Here is a 15,812-nt window from a genome sequence, read left to right as displayed (position 1 = left end):
GTTGATGCACTGCGCTCCTTATAAATTTTTTTGGAAGAAGATAAAGAAGATACAAAGATCTAGATTTAAAATCCCAGATTATCTAAACCAAAATTATGGGTTGAAGGAGGGGGAGTAAAAAGAAGTGTCATATACTAAATATCCCCCACTTTACAAGAAAAGAAAATGTATAGTTTCTGACAATAAGAGAAATATCAGTTTTATAATTATGTCTTTTAGAATTTGAAAGCATAATTATTTTTTAAAAATACAACTGACATTAGAGAAAGGACTTTAGCTTCAGACAAACTAAAGTGAGTGTGAGGCTGAGCTGTCACAAGCTGTGTGAGTAAAATATCAGTCCCCCTAAACTCTGCTATCTCATCTACCAAATAGGGATGATAATGGTTCTTTAGTGTAGGATTATTTTGACAAGTGACTAAAATCAAGTGTGTAAAGCATATAGCCCACTTCCTGACAAAAACTTAATATAACAAAAGACAAGAAGAGAAAATAAAATGTAAAGAGCTGAATTAAACAGAGAGCAGAAATGGCAAACATACCAGTTATTATAATATTGGAAGATGAATTATATTTTTCTATGAAAACACTAAGACTTTCAGACAAAAGTTTTAAAAATACAGGTATTCTGTATGTTATTTTTAAAAAAGACACACATTATTATTTACTCAACAAAACTGTAAGAGTTTATGCACAAGCTGCTATTCTAGAACTTAGGGATATAATAGGAATCAAAAGCCAAAACCTCAGGATGCCTGGGTGACTCAGTGAACTAAGCATCTGCCTTTGGCTTAGGTCATGATCATAGGGTCCTGGGATCAAGTCCTGCACCGGGCTCCTTGCTCAGCAGGGAGTCTGCTTCTCCCTCTGCCCCTCTCCCTGCTTATGCACTGACTCTCTCTCTCTCTCTCTCTCTCTCAAATAAACAAATAAAATCTTAAAAAAAAAAAAGATAAAGCCTCAGATCCATTCAGTTTTGGGGGCAGCACAATCCAGGCAGAGGGTAAAAGTATATAAAGGTCCTACAGTGAGCATGGGCCTGGGTATGCTGAGAGAAAAGTGAGCAAGAGAAAGAAAGGTACATGAATTCAGAGACAGAACCTAGAAGTTGGGGGTCAGATTCCATAGGACCTTTCAAGCCACATCTGAACTGGGATTTTACTATCATTGAGAAGGTGAGTCATTCATTACAGAGCTCTGAGCAAGACTGATGTGGTTCAACTTCCTTTCTTTGACAAGATCATTCTGACTGGTGTACTAGAAATGGACTTGAGGGCAGTAAGAGCAGAGGTAGAAAGATCCATCAGAAAATTAATTTAACAATCTAGGAAAGAGATGACAGTATCGCAGATAAGGGTGGTAGCAGTGCAGAGGATAAGAAGTAGCAGTTGGATTCCTATGAACAGTTTGAAGGATTAGCTGACTGTTTGGATGTAGGAAGTGAAAGAAAAAGAAGAGCCAAGGTTGACTGCCAGCCTTCTGGCCAGAGCGACGGGAAGGATGCAGCTCAGCTGTCAACGGCAGAGATGCTAAGAATAAGGGAAGAGCAGGTGTGGAAGAGGATAACTGGGCATCCCTATTTCAGATATGTGTGCAAGGCGTAGAAGGAAAAGTAAATGAAGTAGCTGGTCAGATCTTTGACTCTGAGAGACCAGAAGCAAGTATGTAAATTTGATAGTGATCAGCACTGTCATGTCATGAAACTGGGCCAAATTATCCAGGAAGTAGGTACAGACAGAAAAAAAGAAGTCCCAGGATGAAGGCCCAGAACACATCACTGTCTAAAGATGGAGGACAAGAGGAAGAATGAACTGGGATCGGGGAGGAAAGAACAGCCAATGGAGTAGCATAAACACTGGAAGAGTGAGAGGACTTGGAAGCCAGGAGGAAAGGAGAAAATGAACAACAGTGTCAAACCTGACTGACGAGCCAGGGAGGATAAGGGCTGCGACTGACCATTGGATTTTGCAATGAGGAGGTCATCAGTGACCTTGACATGGGTAAAATAATGGTGAAGGGGGTGAAATTCTGAAAGGCAGAGTAGGAAAGACAAAGGGAAGAAAATACACACAACTCTTAAGGAGATTAACTATGAGAAGGAGCAGAAAACTGGGAGAGTCAGTAATTGAAGATACAGTGGGATCCACAGAAGGTTGTTTTTTTCCTTAATGAAAGAAATGTCAGGATATTTGTTTGATGATGCAAGAGAGAGGGGGGTATATTGCTGTAGTGACAAAGATTTTTAAAAATTAATAGGCAAATAAAAGAAAGCAAAAATCTGAAAGGCATAACAATAGAAGACTAGGCAAAGTGGAATTCAAGACAAAAAGCAGGGATCCCTGGGTGGCGCAGCGGTTTGGCGCCTGCCTTTGGCCCAGGGCGTGATCCTGGAGACCTGGGATCGAATCCCACATCGGGCTCCCAGTGCATGGAGCCTGCTTCTCCCTCTGCCTATGTCTCTGCCTCTCTCTCTCTCTCTCTCTCTCTCTCTGTGTGTGTGTGACTATCATAAATAAATAAATAAATAAAAATTAAAAAAAAGACAAAAAGCATTAAATGGGATAAAAGCTAATTATATATTTCCTGATAAACTATGGAACTTAAGTAGTTAAATAAGTCTTCCCCATAAGAGTACTCCATCCAGATGAATTTATGGGCAAGACTGTAAAATCACTTCCTTGCTATTTAAAATGATCCAGGCAATAAAAAGAAGGAACATATTTCAACATTTGAACAAACTAGCAGAAACCTGATACCAAAAATTGACAGAAAAGGAAAGAAAAAACAAAGTCAAATCTGTTACCAAGGTTGATAAAAATACAGGGGAATTCAATCCAGCAATCTATTATAAGAAACCCAGATAAAATCCAGACAGGATTTATTCCAGGAATAAATGCACAGTTCAACATAGACACTATAATTAATATTTTTTAAAAGTAGGCAAATAATTAAAATTCTCTCAGATGTTAAAGGAGCATTAAATATAATTGAACTAACAGGGTAACAAAAAATTCCTTGGGCATAGATGGGTATTGCCTCAATATGATAAAGAATATCCTCCTGAAACCCACAGCCAATGAAAATCCTATATAATGACTAAACAGAGGCGTTGTTAAACAAGACAAGAACAAGAGAAAAATGCCAACTATCATCATTACTTCTCAATAGGGTCCTGAAAATTTTAGTAGTGTAATAAAACAAGGAAAAGACATTTTTAAAAGCATAGCTATTAGAAAGAAAAAGATAAAATTATCATTTTTGCAAATTACATAGCAATCTAACTGGAAAACCCAAGAGACTAAAAGGAAAATTATTAAAACTACCTTTTTTGAAGTTCAATAAAATGGCAGGATGCCAAAGACATATAGGAATCAATTGCTTTTTTACAGACTATAGTAGGTAGATTTCTAATTTAAAATTCTACTTTCAGAAGGAAGCTCCCTCCTCCCAAAAAAACTCTTGTATACTACCATCCAGTAGAAATGTAGGGTGAGCAATTTATGTAATTTTAAATAATCCAGGTGTCACATTTTAAAAAAATAGGTAAAACTTTAATATATTTTATTTAACCCAACATATGTTCAAAATATTATTTTAACATCTAACAGTATTCTAAAGCTATTCTTGAGATATTGTCATTCTTTTTTCAAGGAGCCTTCAAAATCATGGGGTTTGTTTTTTGTACTTAACAGCACATCTCAATGTGAAAAAGTCACATTTCAAGTCCTTAACTAGCCATCTGTGGCCAATGCCTACTGATTAAATTGGAGTGTAGCTCCAGTAGACTTAGCTATGAGCCTAAGAAAATATGGGTAGGGCTTATAAACTTGAAAATATCAAAACTTCTTAAGGGGCAGCTGGGTGGTTCAGTGGTTGAGTGTTTGCCTTTGGTTCAGGTCGTGATCCCGGGGTCCTGGGATCGAGTCCCACATCAGGCTCCCCCTGGGGAGCCTGCTTCTCCCTCTGCCTATGTCTCTGCCTCTCTCTGTGCATCTTTCATATAAATATAGATAAAATATTCTTTAAAAAAAGAAAAGCAAATATCAAAATTTCTACAGAAAATAAGAAGACCTTTCAGTAAAAAGACAAACATATGACATATTCCTAGAAGGAAGTTCCAATATTGTAAAGATACGAGTTTTCTCCCTCAAATTACTATAAATTGAACATAAGCCCAGTCAATATTCCAATGACTTTTTTGGGAAAGACTTGACAAAATGATTCCAAAGACTGAGAGCATAAATGTCAAAGAATATCAAGAAAATTTGAAAATAACAAGTAAAAAAGTTTGGAGCTTGCGCTATCAGATATCTAAGTATCATCAAATATTTATGTATTTTATCAATTTACAAAAATTATAATAGTACAATACCAGAAGATCAATAAAGAGACTACAAACACTACTACAGACAAAAATTTAGTATATGATAGAGGGAATTATAAATAACTGAGAAAGATAAATAAATAAATAAATAAATAAATAAATAAATAAATAAATAACTGAGAAAGGAGTATGTTAGTAAATACATGGCATCGGAACCACTTGTAAAAAATATACAGTGACATGTCTTTTTATATCTTACACCAAAATAAATACTGCATGAGTTTTTAAATAAAAAACTAAAAAGTAATAAAGTGACAGAAATCTGTAGTTGAATATTTACATATTCATAGAATTTAGGAGTACAAAACATCTTAAGATAGAAATCATAAGGTAAGAGAAAAACAGATTTAATGATAAAATATTCTATTTAACAAAAACATACATAAAAAAACTAATTTCAAATTGGTAAAATGGTTCCAATACATACAAACAATAAAAAATACTAACAATACATAAGTAGCTTTTATAGATCAATAAAAGAAAAGATGAACAAACTCAAAAGAGAAAAAAAAAGAGATAATGACTTAAACAGGCCAATTTACAAAAGAAAGTACACATTTTCACCTATCAAATTGGCAAAGATGAAAAGATGGTGATTATGTTGGACAGGGAAGGGTACATGACATGGATAATCATTCTTGAAAAAAACCTGGCAGTTTGTATAAAAAGCCTTAAAAACATGTATATATTTCCCTTTTATTTATTTTTTTAAGATTTTATTTATTTATTCATGAGAGACCCAAAGAGGGGGGCGGGGGGGCACAGACACAGGCAGAGGGAGAAGCAGGTTCCATGCAGGTTCCATGCAGTCCCAGAAGCTTGACATGGGACTCGATCCTAGGTCTCCAGGATCACACCCTGGGCTGAAGGCAGCGCTAAACCACTGAGCCACCCAGGCTGCCCATATCTTTCCCTTTTATATGAGATTCCTAAACTAGGCAAATTCATGGAAACAGAAAGCAGAATAGACATTACCAGGGGCTGGAGGAGGAGGAATGGGGAGTTACTGTTCAATGAATACAGATTTTCTATTTAAGATGATAGAAACATTCTGGAAATGGAACATGGTGATGGCTGCATAGAATATGCATGAATATGAATATAGCACCGTGAATATACTTAATGCCACAGAATTTTCAGTTTACTTTAAAATAATTAAAATGGTAAACTTTATGTTACATATGTTACCATGATTTTTAAAAATTCCATTGTATGACTATTAACATTTATTAAACCATTTTCCTATTAGTGAATATTTAGGTCCTTCCCAAATTTTTAACAATAAAAGAAAAATATATCCCTAGACCCAGTATTTTTATTTGCTAGCATTTATCCTATGGCAATAATAAACAATATGGATAAAGATATATATTTTCCTCCTACTATTGTGTATAATAATAAAAAGTAGGAAACATAAATAACTAATTTATGGGATTGGTCAAATAAATGATCATACACAGGGGAAAATTAGGCAGCCATTAAAAAGTATACTACAGACATATGTCTACTGACATTTAGGGGAAATGGTTAAAAATAGTATGTGCGTAAACTTTAAAGGAAGTAAATGTACATGCATAGGAAACACCTAGAGGAATCTAGAGGAATATACAAGTTTTTGCCAGTGGTTATCTCTAAATGAATGGGATTTGTTACTTATTTATGCTCTTTTTCTTACTTGTTAGTATTTTTTCTGCAATGAGGATGAACTTGCTTTGGAAAAAAAAAAACTAACAGAAGAAACTTAATTTTGAAGAAATCATAAAAAAAACTAGTTATTTTTCCTTTCTCAAAAGTAACAATATGCTTTTACTTACTGTACAAAGTGCCCCTCTGCCCCCCACAAAAAAAAAAAAACCCTACCAACTGACAGTCTGTTTATTATTTATTATCTGACAGACCAGTAGATAATTCTTTCCCTGAACTAAATAACTAAATTCAGTTATATTAAGAAATCCTTTTGGGCTTTGGGTTTGCTTCTAAGCTGTCCGTTATAGGTATAAGTGCAAAGTATAATGAAAGTGCTTTGTACTTTTGTATTGAGATGGGTTTCCTTCTACAAATGAAGGAAATGTCGCTAAAAAGTAAGGCTACATACACATGGAGCAGGAGAGACATTCAAGTGTCTGAATGGAACCTACTAAAATGAGCACAGGAAAACTGTAATGCCTTATACAGTATCCCAAAAGCTTGTGCAATTGTCAAAGAAATAATACAATGAGTTTGGAGGTGTAAGGCTAACAACAGATCCAGTCCCAAAGGCATTTTTGTTTTGGTGTCCCACATAGAAGTTGTAAATCTGGAACAGGAAACTTGAAATCATTAAGGCCACATATTTATAACATCATATTCAATTAGGTTAGAAAAGTGCAATTTCTGTCATCATGTCATAAAAAGATGTGTTTTTGTCTCAGATCTCTTATAAGGAAAAGTCCCTTATATTGTTACAGATAGGGCTGTTTTCAATCAGTTACAAGGAGCAATTCAATTACTAGATGGTTTAGTGCAGTAACTGACTCCAGACTAATTTAATTTCTTTAGGTCTCTAAAGATCAATTGATCTGATTTGACCCATCCCCAAAGGCTGTTTAGGGAAAATTCAGACTTAAATACCTGGAAATGAAATCCAAAACCTTGGCCAATTTCACACTAGTTAGGTCATCCTGCAAACTTTCAGCTGGTCACAGAAGATGCTCTCTTTGCCCTCAGACCATTGAAAGCTACTCAGCTCCATGCACATGTGAGCGCTCCCCACATCAGGATGCTTATTCAATAAGTGAAAAATGTGCCTGCATGCATTATCAAATCTGCTGTTCTAAAGGGCAGTTAGTCTGAGGACTTGTACCTCGTGAGCACACATGCAAATAAGGGGCTATTTTTACTCTAGGAGTAGTTTATTAAGACTATTAGAAGTACACTCAGATGGGGCAAAAAAATTATAATTATTTCACATTTTTAGATTTATAAGGTGTTTTAAAAATGTCCTCTTTTTTGCTTCTCCTAATAAACCTTTGAAGGAGCAAGGTTATTTTTCCCATCTTCTAGATGCGGGAACAGAGGCTAGGAGACTTTTCCAGGATCACTCAGTCAGTGGAAGGCAAAGCTAGGACTCTACCTCATGCGTTTGTCTCCCAGGATATCATGCTCACCCTCTGATCTGAGACAGAAGATAGAGTGCCCAGTACAGAAACATACCACCACTGCCCCCACTGAGCCACTGTCCTCATTCTTTTTTTTTTTTTTAAAGATTTTATTTATTTATTCATGATAGTCACACAGAGAGAGAGAGAGAGAGAGGCAGAGACACAGGCAGAGAGAGAAGCAGGCTCCATGCACCGGGAGCCCGACATGGGACTCGATCCCGGGTCTCCAGGATCACACCCTGGGCCAAAGGCAGGCGCCAAACCGCTGCGCCACCCACTGTCCTCATTCTTACCTGCTACCTGACTGAAACAGAGTTCACTTATCATCCCACCTGTTTACATCCGCTCAGAATCATTGCTCCTGCCACTCCAGAAATAAAAGATGAAAAAGATCATGCCTGAATGAGAGCAGCCTTTGTAACTGGACTTATTTGTCACCCACACTGCTGGCACTACAGTCTCACTGCCTTGGGTCTCAAGGCCTATCTGCATGCCTCTATCCCGCCTCACTAGAGAGCTAGCCACTTGGTGTCCCTCTGCAGTTTGCAGTGGACTTTCAATCACAAGCTCTAAGTTTCCTTCCCTCTCAGCAGCCTCGACCACTTATCAAGCTCTCCAACTACTTAATTTCTCTCTTCTACTCAAATCCCACAGCACTCGCTCCACTTTCAGCCTCTCCTGCTGGCTTTGTCTGCCTCCCCACTGAGCCGCTTTATCTTTTCCTCCAAATCAAAACCACCCTGCCATGCTCTGCTACTTAGGAGGCCTGAGGGAAGAATCAGAGAGATGTTGCTAAATAAAATATGGAATGCCCCCTTCATCTGCATTTCCAGGACAATTTGGAGAGAAGTGTTGAGGTCAGGAGATGTGACCACGTGTTAGGTAACAAAGAGTGTGACAGAAATGTAGAGCAGTTGGTAAGGAGGAAATCACACAAAGATTTGGAGGTAAAATACACCAGAGAGCTGGTGGCTAGAGTACACCTACCTGTCAAATAAAGACTTTGAACCACATAAAAGGGTAAGTACAGAAGATGAATAAAGTCTAAAGATCTAATGTACAACATGGTGACTAGAGTTGGTAACACTATACTGTATCATTGAAATCTGCAAAGAGAGTAGAACTTAAATGTTCTCACACAAAAAAGTACAGAAAGTTATATAGTATGTTTACATGAGGGATACAAATAATCGGTTAGGTTGAAAAATCTTCTCCCTAAAAAAACACATTTTTTTTTACATTCCTATGGGCAAGCTATGGATCTCAACAGTCATCACTCATCGTATAGATGGTCTCACAGCATGTAAATCATTTTAATTAAGCAAAAAAATGAAGTTGTAAGCACATGATTGCCACTTGTTTTCTTAAAGGTCCTGAGACCTGATCTCTCTCCTGTGAAACATAAGCAGTCTACACAGTATGTTAAATATGTGCCTCGAATTAAATTACATCTCCTGACTTCAAAATTCCAAACTACTCAAATTCTTCATGCTAGCAAGTATGTCCACTCCAGAAGGCAAAGGCTATCAAGATTTCATTTCTCTGCAAATTGCCACTTGAGACATGAAGCTTACTATCATCAAAAGGATTGAGTCTTTGATAACGAAGAAACTCTATTTTTTTACAGTTGAGTCAATGTCCTGACCAAAGAAACCACTTCCTGGGAGACAGCACAGAACAGATGCAGGTGCAGCAGCTGTCAGAGCTTAAGCAGCTGCAGGTCTACAAGGCTTCTAGTGGAAGGGAAGGTGGGGTAGGGGATCGGAGACTATCTACAGGAAGGTTATGGTGCTCTGGTGTTGAAAGGAATAGTTCTTACAAACTCCCTCTTCTCTTTATCTTATCTGGACAAAAAGGTAAACAGAAAATTCTCATTACCTCTCAATGTCAGTGAGCCTGGAGGAGTCCCGGAATCCTTTGGCGAAAGGGTTGCTATCTATTTTCAGCTTGGTTATCTGGAAAGGAATGAATGGGTAACAGAACGATATCATTTCTGAGGTCAAGGAAGTAAAATCTGAAATAGAGAGCTTGTTTTCCATGCCACCCCAAGAATACTTAAGGTCTCTCTGGATCGTGAGAAGGGTAGAAAGTGATAGAGAAGTTCACGGGAGGGATGGATCACAGCTTCACAGCCCAGTGGAACCATTGGTCATGGAGGCCCTCATAGAGGAGGGATTCGAGAACCGGCTGGTCCTAGAGAACAGCCTGAAGGTCAAGGGCAGAGGAGCCTTTCTCGATATGGCTACACTGTGAAGAGAGCAGTGAAAGGCTACAGCTTGCCTGGGTAATGGGAGAGGTGTCTAGAAGGCGGGCATTGGTGGGTAATGAATGGGGAATAAAAACAAAAATGTTGCCTCCTGCTGACTTGGCAGCATTATTTGTGAATCCTATGGGCACACATCATATAACATAATAGAGAAAAAGATAAAATGGCCAATAATAGCTTCATATTCAATACTGGATTGAAATACATGACATAGATACATGTTATAAAGCTTTCAGAGTATAAATTTATCCCTGCTCCCCTTTCCATCTGACTAAATTAGAATCAATCAGTCTTTTGTTATCCTTCATACAATGCTATTTATAGACTCTGTGCTTATAGTGGAAAAAATACTCCCTAATAAGAATCATAGTCTGAAGTGTTAAGTATCTAAAATGTGCTAATTTCACAGTATTAATATCTAAATGTGCATAATTTTCACAGTATTAATATTACTGGAAAAAGATCCATGAAATCATATGCACTGCACCTCCAAAGAAACAGACATCAGGTTACAAAGCCACAAAATAAACACTGATTAAAAGATACTCAACTTGTAAAATTCCTGAAAAGGAAGCCAGAAGGATCAAGACACAGCTGGTCACTATCTGAATTAGAACAATAGACACCTTTAAAGAGAGTCCTAGCTCACTGGTACCAGAACAAGAACCCACATTATCTTTAGAGAGAGATGCACAAAATAGTCTTAACCTGGAGAAAAACTAATAGGTTGAGGCATGTCCTCCTCATAAGCTCTAAACACAACCAAAATAGCCTGAAATACTCTTTCACCAAAATGCAACTTCTTCTCTGATCAGAGTGTATCTGCTATTCATTATAAATCATTAACACCTAAAGAACTGCCTTTTTCATTACAAAATAAAGGCATTATTTCCCTTTTTTGAATTTTCTAAATATGAGCTAACCAATATACAAACTGCAAAGAAGCTATCACTTAAAATATATCTTCCCAGATCTCTGTCCTAACAGAGATTCCCCTTCTCTGTCATGAACACTAGCAAGTTAGAAGAAGATCGATTATTTGACAGTATTAATTTATAAGAGTATATGACAGTGTCTCACAAATGCTCACTGCAAACCTTTTCACTCTAGTGCAGCAAAAAAAAAAAAAAAAAAAGACTGATTTCCTTTTCAGCTTATGGACATGGTAAACAAGGAAGGAAGGAAGAAAACTGTTCTTAGTGAAAAACAACAGCTAATTTAAGCTTGCATATAAAGAGATATGCAGGAACTTCTGAGGTTGCCTCTAACACGTAGCCATCCAGTTTGTAGAGAACCGTCTCTAGCACACTGCCACCACTTTTATAGCCATCGGTTTCTAAAGGGTGAAGTCTGTTTCAGTCATCTTTCAAACTAGGATTGAGTTCTGAAGATCCATTTTCCAGATGCAGGAGAAAATGTTTATTTGTTTCAAATAAACTGTAAACCTCTTCTAACACGCAATTAGCATGTTCTAAGATTATAAAACACCAATAAGACTTTTAAATCCTCAGATAGGAGCTGTGTCTCTTTCTATTGAATAATTATAAATTAATATGCCTTATATTTCATGATATAAATATTACAATGTGCTTTATAGTTCATGAAAATGCTTTCAAAGTAATTCATCAGCAAATATTTAAATGAGGATTACTTATCATGTACTATGCTAAGTGTTGGGTGTGCAAAGATAAAGAACACATAGTCCCTGCCCTAATGGAGCTTAAAATTGCAAGGTATAAGCAGAGGGATACATAGCTTACTAGGACTGAAAGTGATTTACATGCCACTAAAGAGGGTGGCACCACATCCAATGCAGTGTTAGTGATGGAAAGGGTGAACCAAATCCAGATGAAAATTTCAAAGTAAAACTGGGAGGGAGAACAATAAAGCTAAGTCTTCTTTCAAGCTCAATTGAGCTTTTCAAGCTCAATTCCTATAAGCTAATTAATAAAATTTAAAAGTGAATAGATAAAATTTTATGGAGACAGTGGCCGATATCTGATAGAAAAAGTAATTTTAAAAGGAGTCTTTTATAACGATTCCTCTAAAATGTAACCATATCAAGCTTTGTTTGAGTCTTTACAAACTAAAAGAATAGAAAATATTATCTGTCTGTTGTAATGATTAAAGGACTTTTGATCTGCTTTGTCCCTGTAAAGGATTTTGAAAATTATATTTGCTTTTCTGCATTATTTCCAAAAAGTAAAGACTAATGGTTCAGAATGTCATAATTGTCACAGAGAATAGTCTCAATATGTGTGTGTTTGTTCAAGCAGGATGTCACCATATCTATTACTGCCATAACTCTGAAGAAGTGAATTACATTCAATGAGTTTTCAGATTTCTTTGGAATTTTCTTTCACTATCAGAATTTTCTATTTCCAATATCTTTCTAGACTTTCTTTCATAATATCCAGCAGATCACTGGTAACTTTTTTTCTTTTTCTTCACATTTCAATATAATTTCAAACTATAGGGAAGTTTTGAGAATAGAATGAGGTACTCTCATACACCTAGATTTACCAACTAGTTACAGCAATGATTTGACTTTAGTGTGCTAATTAGAAATGGAGCTTAAGACAGTAACCAGCTATTTGCTTTCTCTATAGACCATTTTGTCTAATTCCAGGGAAAATAATTGTTCTTGGAATTTAAAGGGGAGAAACAAAGCTGAATAAATGTCTAATTACTAAAATTGTATGGGGACCCTGGATTAACAGTACAATTTTGAACAGGTTTTATGGAGTAGTGATTAGCAGCACAATGACTATGAGTTAAACTTCCTAATACACCCACTGTGCTTACTGTGATATCTCTAGTCTCTGAGTTTACTGGGGTGTCAATAATAAGCACTCCAGAAATGTCTGTTGAAGTTTGCTTCAAGGACAAGCAATCAGAAATATGAGCTCATCTTTTTACCAGTTATGGACTAGCAAAACTCTTCTTGAGCCTACATAAACAGCATCTCATTTTGTTTTCTAATTTTAAAATAATTTTTAAATAGCAAGATTTTAACATTCTAGGTAATCATGTATTTTTAAAAGGTCAGGAATACATTTTATTCCCTGGATATTTCAATAAAAACTAGTAGTTACATTGAAAAAAATTCATTTCTGAAGATACAGTTTTATATACCTTTATGCTATTTGGGATAACTCAGAAAGTTATGCATCTGTGAACTGATGAGAGAAAGGACCCACGTTACAGAAAGTGATCTCAGGTGGACATCATTTCATTAGTTTCCTAATATAGAATCCCTGCCACTACCTGTAACACTGTTGAACAATATCATCCATGTCAATGGTGATACTGCAAAAGGATCCCAAAATAGCCAACTACAAACAGTATGTTAAAAAAAAAAATCAAACATATGAAACTATAGGAACAGCCTATAATTCAAAAAACAAAATTTAAAAGCGACAATGTTTGTCATTTTGGTGAGGAAAAATCAGTAAACAGCAGCTCTGCATGTTTGAATGAAATCCTGCAGTTTGGTGTGTGCTGCATACATGCAAATCACGGACTAATTCAGGCAAAAACACACCCGTTTTTTCACCTGTTATCTCCATAATATGGAACATAATGCATTTCTTAGCCAAAGAAATTCAGTCTTAATGTCTCCTTTATCTATAGATAATAAATGTATGCAAAACTGGAGAGCAGATTTTGACACTGCTAGCTAGGCCGAGGAGGAGGAGACCTTTCCCAGTGCTTATTATGACATGTGGTATCACTGGACTCTGAATCCATCTGGGGTTCCCTGCCACAAGGGGAAATTGGTCCTCAGAGACCATTTCTCCAATTATCAGGGAAAGATCTGTCCAAAGGCATTTAAAAATGAAACCTGACCTACGCTTCAACTCTACAGCCTGCTCAAAAACAATGTATGACCTTTAAATCTTAAATTATAAAATAGTTTGTTGAAAGTGTAATGTATTTAGGTTTTATCTAATAATGTAAAGAAATGCAATCATTTCCTTGAAAAAAAAAGAGAGAGAGAGAGAAAATAGCCAAAAATGTCCCATTTTCACTACTTACAAATAAAACTACCAGCCACAATAAATGAGCAGCTTTTTCACAAATTCTGTTGGAAACTGATTTCACTTTTTTAAAATAGATAAAAGATAACAGTCCTATCCAAAGCTTAAGAGATATGAAGGTGATCCTAAATGTGAACTTTTAAATCTTCCTTTTTTTCTTTCTGTTCTTTGTGCATGCAAGAATTCTAATACTTATGCTAAGTACATGCTTTTTATCTGTATGTTTATTTTATTATATGTCTGTTTTAGGAAAATAGTACATAAGCACAGGTACAGCTGTGAAAAAGTGGCAGATGCGGGGAGGCTTCAGAAGGAGTCAAGGATAAATTTAGAAACTTGCTTAAGACTAATGAAAATACTAATCCCCAAATTGATTTATTCATCCCACGTATGTTTATTGAACATGAATTTTGATTGGTCTTATGAGGTTTAGAAACCATTTAGAAAACTGGCTTATGAAATCTTTGACTATTATCTGAATTTCAAATATATGTATAACATGGGAACTATTGTTTAAAGGTGGATGTAAAGAAATAAACTCAGATACAGCAGGATCTATTGAGAAAATTAGTTCCAAATTTAATTACTTCTATTGTAGGTTGTTTAGCAATGAAATGATACACTAATCATATTAATCTTTACACTTAATGATGCAGTGAATGATAGCTAGAAACTGGTAACTAGATTTTGAGCTCATTTAAAATCTCAATTAGAAATAAATGTTTGCCAGAAGAACAATTAATGTTAGGATGTGTATTTATTAGTACCTGACTCTATTTTTATTTAGCAACATTTTCAAATTCTTTTTTCAAACCTTGACACGGTCAGTGGTCACACTTCTTTGGGCCTGCAGCCTAGTTAGCATGATGCCACCAAGGGAGGCTTTGAGACTCAGAAAATTGTTCTATCACTTACCAGATTCATGGCCTTGGCAAATGTATTAACTACTCTGAGCCTTTTTTTTTTTTTCTCTCTACAAAATGGGGCTCCTGGAGCCTTCTTCAGCAGACTAGTGTCAGAATTAAATGAAATATTGAAAAGAAATGTAGAGATTTTTTTCTAAATTAAAAGTAATAAACCCAAGCAGGGAACATTAGTTGAATTCTAGTTCAGAGGGAGAAAATGAAAGATTATAAAAAAACATCTGTTGGTCCATCCTGGAAATTTTAATACAAACTGAATTTTAGAAGATATTAAGGAATCACTTATTAGTTTTCTTAACTGTGATAAAGATATTGTACTTACTAAAATAATATTCTTATTGTCAGTATATATTTGTAGAATTATTGACAGGTAAAGTATCATGATGTCTGCAACTTAGTTTCAAATGATACAGGGAAAGAGAGAAATGATACAGAGAAATAGGGCAGACAAGGTCCAGCAAAATGTTAATTATTGAATCTGGGTACAGAGTACATGGAGTTCATTTTACCATTTATTTAACTTTTGGATATTTGGTTAAGTTTTTATTTAAGTTCTAGTTAGTTAATACATAGTGCACTACTAGTTTCAGGTTTACAATATAGTGATTCAACACTTCCATAGATCACCTGGTGCTCATGACAGCAGGTGCCCTCCTTAATCCCCAACACCTATTTAACCCAGACTCACCCAACCACACCTCCTCTCTGGTAACCATCAGTTTGTTCTCTAACCACCAGTTTGAGTCTGGTTTTTGGCTTCTCTTTTCTCTCCCTTTGCTCATTTGTTTTGTTTCTTAAATTCCATATGTGAGTGAAATCATACAATTTTGTCTTTCTCTGACTTAATTTAGCTTAGCATAATACTTAGTTCCATCCATGTTATTGCAAATGGCAAGACTTTATTCTTTTTATGGCTAAGTAATATTCCATTGTGTATATATACTGCATCTTTTTAATCCATTTATCAGTCGATGGACACTAGGGCTGCTTCCATTAATTTGGATATCATCGATAATGCTGCTATAAACATCAGGGTGCATGTATTCCTGTGAATTAGTA

At 35.9% G+C, this 15,812-nt stretch overlaps 1 protein-coding gene across 1 annotated transcript in view; it reads right to left on the bottom strand.

Annotated features, from left to right (window-relative positions):
• TBX20 (T-box transcription factor 20) overlaps positions 1 to 15,812 on the bottom strand; it is a 55,245-nt gene that overhangs the window by 25,072 nt on the left and 14,361 nt on the right. Inside the window, exon 6 of the mRNA XM_072783506.1 lies at positions 9,403 to 9,479. Within this exon, the coding sequence (XP_072639607.1) occupies positions 9,403 to 9,479 (77 nt within the window). The remainder of the gene's footprint in view (positions 1 to 9,402; positions 9,480 to 15,812) is intronic.

This window comes from Canis lupus, chromosome 18 (genome assembly GCF_048164855.1).
Source record: "Canis lupus baileyi chromosome 18, mCanLup2.hap1, whole genome shotgun sequence".
Lineage (NCBI taxonomy): Eukaryota > Metazoa > Chordata > Mammalia > Carnivora > Canidae > Canis > Canis lupus.
The sequence above is the reverse complement of the archived record's forward strand: the minus strand, read 5'-3'. Positions and strand labels throughout refer to the sequence as shown.